This window comes from Pipra filicauda, unplaced genomic scaffold (genome assembly GCF_003945595.2).
Source record: "Pipra filicauda isolate LSUMZ 115617 unplaced genomic scaffold, ASM394559v2 scaffold106_size2291244_pilon, whole genome shotgun sequence".
NCBI classification, from domain to species: domain Eukaryota; kingdom Metazoa; phylum Chordata; class Aves; order Passeriformes; family Pipridae; genus Pipra; species Pipra filicauda.
The window spans coordinates 242,063-253,212 of NW_024103507.1; the positions used below are offsets into that span (position 1 = coordinate 242,063).

Sequence of the window (11,150 nt, forward strand, 5' to 3'; positions counted from 1 at the left end):
TCTCGTATTGGCCTCATAAGTCACCAACGTGCATGCAACAAATGTGGATAGAGCCTTCCCAAATCTTCGTTCGCGAAGCCCAGCCATGAAAAAAAAAAAAAAATGAGACTCCATTCTGGATGAAGTTAAATAGTGTATTTGGCAGGGACAAGCAAATGTAGCTTGGGTGTAGCTTAAATAGCTTAGGTACTGATGCCAGGGTCAAAACACTGTACGTATGATTATATCTTTTAAAAATCCCATAGGAATTAAGTCCTTTTGAGAAAAATAAAAGGAAGAATGTAAATGCTAAGTTTAATGTTAGTGTATTTTCCCTGCAGCATTCATTCAAATGCCTATTTTTTTCCATTAAAGAGCTTTACAATTACAGGAAATTAGCAGTAGAGATAATTATGAAGGACTGCTGCAAAAGGTGACCAAGATCAGGCAGTGGTAATGAAAATTCACTGCCATGGGAGCTTTTAGCTTCATGGGTACTTCCCAAAGCTGCTGAGCACATAGAGGTAAAATGACTGGAAGCTATTTGGTCAGCAATTCAAACTGATATGCAGCTGAAATCATTCTATGGACCCCTTTGTTATGCACAGGTAGCTCCAAAAAGGTAATTGCTTTCCAGATTTTCAAAGATGCTGTTCTTGCCTTGAGCAACTAATTGACTGAAAGTAAATATCTTTCTGCTGCACTGAAAGCTCGTCAAGTGAGAGCTAATAAACTAAGCTGAATTTCTGATCAAATCTTCCATTTGTTTTGTCTCTTTGATAAGTTTTGGTATTGTCACTCGAGCTGCCAAGTGCTCTTAAGCTGTTTGGTAATAATCTGACATAGTATGTGCTGACATCTTTTCGAATGCTGATAATTTTAAACATATGGCTCTTCTTAATGAACAACAACATATGAAAAGTCCCATTGTGACAGATGTATTTATTTAAATGTATTTAAGCAAAAGTAATAAAGTCTATTTAAAACCAAATCTGCTGAGGGTTACAACTATCATCTTTTACATAACGTTTGCATAGATTTCAGCACAGAAGAATACAGAATAAGACTCTTCTGGTTAAAAGACTGCCAGCATTGCAAAGGATTTGTTTCACTAAAACCCTGAATCAATTGCATCTGTTTCATCAACAAATCCTAAAACAGTGGGATGTTGACCGTCTTCCTCAAAGTTGGCGCTGTTGCCTCTGTTTGTGTTCACATACTTGTGTATCATGCTGTAATACTGCTCTTGTGAATTGAATGTATACAACAACGAAATCTTCTGCCAGTCTTTGTTGCTGGGAGTATGAAATGCTGCTGGGTCAGTGCCTTCAAAAAAGCAATTTATATTTGTTTCTGCCAGCTTGGTTGCATGTTCTTTGGCTTTGATCTCAAAGAGTTTCTGTTCTTCTTTTGAGTAAATTTTCCAGAACTTGAGCTGAAGATAGCTGACTGGGGAGCAACAGTGGCTGACACATGTTGAAATCAGTGCCACAGTCGTGATGATGGCTATCAGGAACCACCCTATCAGCTTGAAAGAAGAGAGAGGTTAATGGTGGTTTTGCGTGGTCATATGAAGGAGTATAGGAAATAGCACTGAAGAAGATATGAAAACTGTAAACAAAGACACTCCCTGGAGTGCATGTAACTGTCTGCTTGCTGCCAAAAGAGGGGATTCCATGCACACAATTCAGCCAGTCATACAAAGCTTCTGTGCCCCTGAGCTGATCTTGTTGGATTAAGGATGAATATCAAGAAAAGAGAAGGTGGTCTGAAGTTATTTTCTCAGTTATATCCAGCTTTCTTAACTTTTAAGGCAAAATATTGACCATGAGTTTCTCCAGTTGTGGTCAGATTTATGGTACAGGGGATGCAAAATCACCCTGTGTGCCTCATGCTTGAAATCAGACCTCCTGCTGACTGTGCTCTATCTGATTGTGGACAGTAACTGCTCTCCCTGATGCCTGAGCATGCAAAAACAAACAGGGGGCACAACGCACAGGAAAAGTTGTGTCCCGTACATTTTGTAGGCAGGACACAGAGTTGGCTATAGAATATGGGAATTCATTTTTGTTTTATAGACGATTTAAACATCCTTAGGTAAGTCTCAGGGGTCCCATCAAAACCAGATGTCCTAGTAGATGCTGATCTGTCCTTTAAATGGTACTTAGCTGGAAGCTCCAGGCAGAGATCCTGCAACATCCCCTTTTATCCCAGGATGACTTTTTTTTCAAATGAAAAATTATCGAGTGCTAAAGAAAAAGGAGTTGGTGTTCTTTTTGGTTCTTAATTTTGTAGACAGTAGATTAGATATTAAAAAGTGGTCAGTAACAAAAATGCTCTCATACTTTTTCTGTTTTTGTTTGACTGGATGTTTCTTTTAGATTTCATTGCAATATCAGTAACAGTCATTCTTCCTTAATTTTTCTCCTTTCTTACCCTACCTGAATTCAATGGTATAGAGTTTGCTCCTTGTCAGCCTCTTTCTTGGAGAAGGAGCATGCTAAATATTTAACAAATGTAAACATTTTTTAATTTTAATAAGCATTTGTACTAAACAGGAACTTACAAAAATCTGAGTAATTATAAACTCTTATAAACTTAATTCCCTTAACCAGCCTTAATGTTTTCCTGAGGAAAAGTTACAAATTCTGATTTTTCTACTGGAATTAAGACAAGATCCATACAAACCTAGAAACAAAATTGAAGTGCTGCCAAAATTTGGAGGTTTCATTTCACTCTAAACAGAGAAATCCACACACAAGTGCTATTTTTTGATCATGCAATTTGTCTTCAGCACAAGAAACTTTAACAAGATAGATATATATTTTAACTACTCTGGTAGAATACAGGTGTAAAATTATTAATAGGTTCAAGTGTTGAGATTCATAGTCAAAGAAGCTGTCCTTATTTTTTCAGTTGCCAGTTCTCTGTTGCAATCAGACATCAGCTTTCCCTTTAGTAGTGATCTCAGGTTCCCCTCAACTAATGCCTTTTTACAGAAGTTTGAGATATTTAGAGATTTAAAATGTGGAAAAGGAGAAGAACTTGCACCATGCCTAACTTGACTGAAAAGAAAACTTGTTGTGTAAAGTCCCAGTCTCTAGGCTGGTTTCCTGCCCAACTCCAAATGAGGTTTTGTAAATGACAGTGCAAACACGCAAATCCAGAAAGTAGCATAAATATACACCTATTGCTTTTCTGTTACCGTTTTTTTGCTAATGAAATTTTGCTAGTCATATACCTGTGGTACATGATATTATGCAATGTAAGAGAGAAGGATTGTTTACAGTCCCCAGCAGGCACTAGTATACATTGAGGAGCCAGGGTCAAAACCCAGAGTGTGAGGAGAAGAGAGGTGAGGCTTTACCTGGGACTGTGCCTGAAGCCTAAGAAATTCACTTGATGTGTTTGTTGATAACTTCTCATCACAGGGTATTTTGAACAGCAGGTTTTGGCACTCTTGTCCTTGATCTTTACAGATGAGATTCTTTATCAGGCTGTTCCCACTGGCTGCACACACGTAGGAGTTGGCGTTGAGCAGGGCCACGGCTATCCAGGTGAGTGGAGCCACCGAGGCTCTGGCTGTCACTGGCATCAACACCCAGCAGTAGCGGGCACAGGTTCCCCTGGGGCTGCAGTCACGGCACTTCTCCGGAGGGCAGGCGCCTGTCAACAGGCGCCATGTCCGGGCATTCACCATGTAGCCGAGCAGCAAGAGGATGAAGGCAGGCACCATGAGGAAGACAGAGCCATACAGCATGTTCCCAGAATTGCAGGGACACTTGAACACCACAGAAGAGAAGATGTACTCACTGGCAGCTGTCAGCAGGGACACAATGCTGTAACCCAGAACAGTTTGGTGGCGGATGCAGAAATTCAGTGCCTCACGTAATCTATCCATTTTCTGCCTCCCCTTACTTTGATGAGAGCAAAATCTCTGTCAGAAAAGGATGAGAGAGAGTTGAATGTCCTGGAGCTCCCACGGCTTAGAGAAGCTTGCAGAACTTTCACTTTCTGTTCTTGGTGGTGACGCAGTGAAGCACAGAAACAGCTCTCAGAGGAAACAAAAGAGCACGTGCTTTCTGCACAGTATCAAGGTCAAGCAGAAACCACAGTGGAAACCCACTCCAGTTTCAACATCATCATGGCTAGGCTTTGTGAATGAAGATTTGGGAAGGGCTCTACCCACATTTGCTACAAGCACGCTGGTGGCTGAAAAGGCCAATGCCAGATAGACAGGCCCGGTTGCAAAAGGCACAGCAGAAAGACTCCTTAGGTGGTATCGGCAAGACACGGTTCTCTCTGCGTTGTCTTTTCTCCTCGAGAGTAATCCTGCGTGCGTTCTCAAAAGAAGCAGCAGCATTATAGATAGTGTGTTTCAACAGCAAAACAACAAAGAGCTTTATTTCTATAAAAATAATTTGTGTTTGTCCATACATGCGTAGTAGCTAGTAATGTCTTACATCTCATCATCTTTTCAGTGAAGCTTTTCAGTGAGGCACCAGATTCAAAGTGGGAATAAAATGTGAGAAAGCCATCCAGAACTGAATAGAGATTTTTATCCTGCCTTACTATTAGCAATACAATATGCCTTGATCTCTTATGGAAGAAAATTCAGCAATAATCATGTTAATTTTTCAAGATAATCAATCAATCTTTTTTAAGTTGTTAGAGCAGTGCACATGCAGTGATGACCAAGCAAATGACCCACTGAAGTTCCAGCTACCAGAATATTATTTGCCAGGAATCAGATTTTGGACTCCCTCCTCCATACCAGGTAGTGGCAGCTTTGCAGCCCAGAAAAGAACAAAACAAGAATGCTCCTAAACCAGCAGAAACTTATCAGATGGTATGAAGTGGAAAAATGATGGAAAAGGCTTGCATAATGAAGAAAAATATCTGGAAGGGATTCCCGGGCATGGAAGACTCAGCTACCTGTGAAAATACTTGCTCAGAGTCTATAAGTTTCATTTACTCCCTGAGGGAGATCAACCAGGCCCCTAAGGTTTGTCTTGTCTAAATCTAGACAAGTTGAGCTCAGAATTAAGGAAGTTGAAGCTTTGTTTCTTGCTTGTAGTCATGCAGCTGAAGCTCCCTGAGGCAATGTAGGTAGGTAGTTTGCTTTTGTCACACCCACATGTGCAGGTAGCTGGGAAGCTGGTGGTCACTGTCTTCTCTGCCACAACCACTTATATGGGATTTTAGAGTAAAAACTCACCTGCTTCTTGCATAAACTGGGAGCTCTCTGGCTTCATTGGATGCATCAGCAGTATGAATTCATCCTGGTCAGAATTCAAATGCTGTAATTTATAATGCGCTGATTCTTTTTGGGCATTATCATGGCACAGAGATTAACCACAAAGTCAGAGCTTCACCCCACTCTCAGGCAAACATTGCCTCCAGCTGGACCAGACTGATTATGATACTGGCTGCTTCAGGCAAGACAGTCAGGCATGATGTTGCCTGTATCACTCAATGCATCACCTAGAGCTGCAGAAACCAAGCCTGGTGGAAACACAATGGCTTATCAAAGCTCTGTCAATGAACTTTGTGAGTGATTTAAACATTCCAAAGGGGCCTTTCAGCTCTTTGGGCAGCTGAGTAGGTGGCACAGAGGTGGCAGAATAGGCAGCACCACTTCAGGTGGCTGCCAGGCTCACACCAGATGTGCTGTGCTCTGTGCCAAGCTGCTGCTGCAGAGGAAAACATGTCAGTAACCAAAATGCTTGCCTTGGTCTAGAGGAGACTTTGTTATTGTGCAGCAGTATCATAAAAACACATACAACTAAATAGTATATAAAACTGAGTGAATCAGACTGAAGTTTAGCCTGACCTCATCTTGGTTACAGCCAATAGCTGAGAGGGACCACAGGGAACAGGGGAAGGAAGCTTGGGAATGCACTCATACTCTGTGAATCTGCATTTCGGGGATTTCCTTTGCATCTGAAACCTGTTGAGGTATTTCTTTTGTAAATTTGTCTGGATTCTGTTTTAACCCATGCAGACTTACTGACATCCAAAATATTGAACTGCAGGTGTGCTCAACCATCTTTCAAACCTGACACCATACCATTTGATGTCCCCAAGATCTGGAAGGGAAAAACATAAAACAGTGGATCCTTGGTGTCTCCCTCAACTTATGACCTTGTACATCTTCATCATAGTCCTCTCTTCCCCCGGCTGAGGAGCCCTTTATATAGTCATATGAGGAGCCCCTAATATAGTCATTCCTCATCTGATGTATTCCTTTGTATAATTTTTTTATCCATGTTGCTACCTGAACTGTTGTCTAGGATTCAGGTATCATTTTTTGCATGAGGGGAAATGGGAAGTATACCAGATTTCCAGTGCATTGAAGGTGCAGCTGAACCACAGTTTGCAACAAAGTCATACTGATGTTATTTGTTTTCTATTTCCTTGCAATAATTCCAGCATTTTAACTGCTTTGTAATAATCCATGAAGCACTGAGTCGATATTTTAGCAAACTACGTATTATAATAAAAAAACTCACTTTCCTGAGGGGTAGTCTCAGTAAGCTGAGAGTCTATCAGTGTATATATGAAGGTAGGATTTTGTTTCACTTTGAACACCACTTCTTCTACAATTAGACCTGCCATTTTGCTTTCTGGTCAGGCAGCTAAGAAAGTATATCTCCAATTCTTTAAAGCAGAGGTTCATTTTTAAAGATTGAGAATAACTTTGTATTATTGGCCACTACTGTTGCCTTGATTTTTACTTAGAGGCAACTAGAGACAATCGTTAGCATGCCTTGAAACCAGAATTCAGCATATCTGAAGAAGTCTTAGCAAATGCCACATCCCTGGAAGTGTTGCAGAATGGGTTAGGTGGGGCTTTGAGCAGCCTGGTCTAGTGGAAGGTGTCCCTGCCCATGGCAGGGGGGTTGGAACTGGATGATCTTTAAGGTCCCTTCAAGCCCAATTCAAAATTTGATGATTCTATGATTCTGCGTCAGAAATAACAAATGCTAGTCGAAATCGCTGCAAAGGTGCCTCCTGGCAGAAACAGGGATCTGAGCTGCCTCCAAGAACCACTAGTTTAACAAGGGAACTGAAGGACCAGCGACAGCTCTCTGGAACAGATTATGACCTCAGAGGGGAAAAAATAGAGCCAAGAAATCCTGCTATTTCTCTTTCTGAGCCTAATTTTAGCAGTGTTTTATTTATCTGTAATAAAATATGATTTCAGGAACAAGCTTCCTGTGACAAGGGAGTGGAGCTCTGCATGAAAAAGGATTAACCCTCCTCCAAGCAAACATGTTTCCAGTAAATATTCACAGAAAGTGGTGGGTGAGGGAAGAGAGACCACCCGAGTTGGGAAGTGGGGGAGTAGCTATGCTACCCAGAATTCCAATTTAATGCTTGGTTTTGCATTGATTTGCATGAAATTTCATGCCTTCCAAGGGGGATGGGAACAATGCTGGAATTAGAAAGATGAACATTTTTAGAACAAAATGCTTATTTTTGTTATTTGAAACACCTATCTTTTTTTTTTTAAATACTATTTATTAAAATGAAGGGGTCAGAGGAAAGCAAATGGACTTGTTTAATATTTTATCAAGTTTCTCCTTGATGTTTTTAATTTCTATGCTTTCATTTGCAGATGGATGAATCTCAGGCATCTTCTAGGTGGAAAAAGCTGTAGTCTGACTAATTCTGTCATTCCTTCAAGTCATAACACTGGTCCTAAAAGCATCATGTGTGCGTGCATGTGCGCTCAGGGGTTTTACCAGTACGTATGGTGTGGGTCTTGTTTTCGTTACTTTAGTAAGTCCTTACCATAGGTTATTTATTTTTTTGCTGGGACATTTGCTACTTGTTCAGAATAGTGAAAGACTGGTTTTGTTTTTCTGCAAATCATTATCTTTCTAGCTGCTCCATCCATGGCCCATCCTGTCCTAAATTCCTGTCATTGGTCTTATCAAGTTCTACTTCATCTTCACATTATTACTCTAAAATCTTGTACATCCACAGATGCAATGGAAAAGAGCACCTCCACACTGGTTTTCTGTTTATAACGACTGGACTTTCTTCTCCAAGTGAAAGAGCTGTAAGCTGCATTTCTCAGTGCCCAGTTCAGAAGGACACATGGAAAAGTCTTTTTATTCCAGGAAAATTCTTGTAATGCCTTTTGTCTCAGTCCAGATGAAATTAAAGCTTAACATGTTGGAGGTCCTGTCCACAAGCAGATCTGCACCTACCCTCCAGGTGGACTGACCACCCCCAGAGGCCCATTGCCTCAGTTTGTGAAACCAAGGAAGTTATTCTGACTTTATGGCTGAACCAGCCTTCTTACAAGTTTGTGAAGTGTCACACAGCTCAGTGGCACCACATAAATCATTAATAGTACTAATACTTAGTAGACCAGCAGCCTGAGAAGTAGCACTGTGCCTGGGCCTGCACAGCTTACAAGCATTTGTGTACCTTATACTGCTATTTTAAGGCATTACATTTATTAGCAGTTTTTGGCTGAAAACAAATTTTTAGGGGGTAGGAAGGAAACAGGTCTGTAAAACCAAGCGTGGCTCTGAAGGAGGCTCTGACGGGTGAGCTCTGGTACAGAGTCACATAAGCCATGGCACTTTCCCTTGCTGTTATTTAGTGCTGCTCTTTTAACACTATAGATTCACTTAAAGTCTAATTTCTGTATGGGGAGGGTCCTGTGACCCAGTCCAAATGTCCTACAGCAACCAGCTGTGTGAGGATTTTACTGTTCAATCTACAATGTACATGAGCCATAAATAAGTGTGTGTGATTCTTTAATGTTGGCTGTGGATTAAGTGACAATTATTTGATGAGTTTATAAGAAAATACGACAGAAACATGGGATTAGAAGGACAGAAGTTGTCATCTTTTATGATGAAATTAAAGAGTCTTGGTGAGGCATAGTTGTCTTTTGTAATCAGGTATATCACCCTGGGCAGTCATCTAGTTGGTTCTAAGAAAGAAAAGCTCAGTCTTTTCCATTTACTATGGAAAATGAAATGCCCTAGAGTTACTTTGCAAATTTAAGTGCATTAAACTCTAAATATTTCTATATTTTTATTTTGTATGTCACACCTTGCTGCCTTGGAATTGCTGAATAGCTGAGATTTCATAGCGTCATAGAATCATAGAATGGTTTGGGTTGAAAGGGACCTTAAAGATCATCTAGTTCCAATTCTCCCTGTTATGTGCAGGGAACCTTCCACTAGACCAGGTTACTCAGAGCCCTGTCCCATCTGGTCTTGAACACCTTCAGGGACGGGGAGTCCAGAACCTCTCTGGGCAACCTGTTCCAGTGCCTCACCACCCTCACAGCAAAGAATTTCTTCCTAATATCTAATCTAAATCTACCCTCCTTCATCTCGGGATGATTGTCCCCTTGTCCTATTAAATAGATTTGATTCTGTTCCACTCTATGTGTGCGTATGTGTGTGGCCTAATAGTGGCTGATCACATTCTACAAAACATGCTCTGTACTCTTCTATTCAATTAATCCTTCTTCCTCTTTTCAAACTTTAAGAAATTAACCACTTCTTCTGTTCATGGTAGTACACTCCTCTCTCCAGTTTCCCATCCCGGGTTCCTTTGCTGCTCATATCTTGTTGCTTTTATTTTCTAACAGTAAGGCAGCACAAGGGTCAAGACCCTATCCCTTTCAAAGCTGTCAAAGGATTGAAAAGTTTCTCGCTTCTGACCCTCAACCTCCCTTACTCATATTGCTTATATTTTTTTAATCAATCTAATCCTGAGCTGCAGAATGCCCAAGCTGTTTCAGTTTACCACAAATGTGCAAACTGTGTCAGGCTCTATGGTAACTATGTCTGGCTTGTATTAAAGGCTGAACTCTATTACACTCAACAGCACTTTTGTGTGCACTTTCAATTTTTTTTTTCAACAGGAAGATATGATTCAAAAGGAAAGAATGATATATGGGACATAAGGAGAAAGCATTCCCAGTTGCCTATATTTTATGTTAGCAGTAACTTTCCAAGGTTCTGGGTCTGCCTTCATTTATTCAAATACTCCATCATCATTGCCATTTTTATTTCCATGGCATTTGCAGCTGTAAGTATTTCATAGCATTATTGAACATCTTCTATATTCCTCTAGCTTACATAAAGGTGGAGTTACTTAAGTGCCCTCCCAGGGACTCTGCTCCTTTGTCCATTTTCCCATTGCTAGCAACCTGCAGTTGGGTTCACCAGAGGAAACTCCACGAGGCATACAAGATTGTGTTTTACCAGTGTACCACTTTAGCTGTCAGAGCCAGATCCTCCACACAGCTTACTGGAAGAATGTCCTACGGAGCCTTGGGTCCTCTGAGGTGGAATAAGATAGATATATGATGCTTTAAGGCAAATTGATTGCATACTGTTCACCACTCACTGGGGAAATAGGATTGCATACTGTTCACCACTCACTGGGGAAATAGGATATCATAACTGCCAATGGGTCAATTGCTTCATTACCCGACAATAAGTGAAAGAATACAATTATTTTACTTGACCAAAATAAGGGTTATGCCATATAGAAAAAAAGATAAGCATGAGAGAAGTGAATATAGTTCTAGACTATAATTAATAGCAAAGAACTACTATAACTACTTCAGCATCTTTACTAAGCCGTGGAGCAGCTTGGCCTTCCTTAGCAGATCCCGAATAGTTTAATTCCTTATCCCAAGGACAGTCCTGTTCTTTAGGGAGGAAAAGAAATATGCATGTGCTGATCACCTATTCCCTTTTGCCACAGGGCGAATTCATCGAGCTTACTCTCACAGCAGTGTCACAATGTAGGGAAGTTTCCATGCCTCAATCCTCCTCAAGTTTTCTTTACGGCCATTTCCTGTAGGCAGATCCAATGGGCCCATCTTTCCTGGCATTCCTATCTTACTGTGTTATAGTTTTTATGAAGACAAAGTGGGATACCAGGTTTTTTATACTCATGATTTTAGAATCATTCCACCTCCTTGAAGAATGCCTTCCAATGCAGGTATGAAGCTAGATTGAGTATGTAATGTTTGGTAAAAAAATATATGTAAATATTTTGGGGACAGTCATAAATTTATATATTGTTTTGTCATGGATTATTGTTTGTGGTAGCACAGCCCTGGGGGTTGGAGTGGGGAAGTTTTCCTCTTGATTGTCCCAGGGTCAGTTAGGAGTGAAACC

General features: G+C 40.7%; 1 protein-coding gene across 1 annotated transcript; it reads right to left on the reverse strand.

Annotated features, from left to right (window-relative positions):
- Window positions 1–906: 906 nt before the first annotated feature.
- Window positions 907–5,995, reverse strand: LOC114000777 (calcium homeostasis modulator protein 6). The gene is made up of 4 exons (XM_027745348.2): window positions 5,888–5,995; window positions 5,198–5,261; window positions 3,347–3,798; window positions 907–1,507 (listed from the first exon to the last, which is right to left on the reverse strand). Exons 1-4 carry the CDS (start codon window positions 5,993–5,995, stop codon window positions 1,091–1,093), a joined length of 1,041 nt encoding a protein of 346 aa, XP_027601149.2. The 3' UTR covers window positions 907–1,090.
- Between the last annotated feature and the right edge of the window lie 5,155 nt (window positions 5,996–11,150).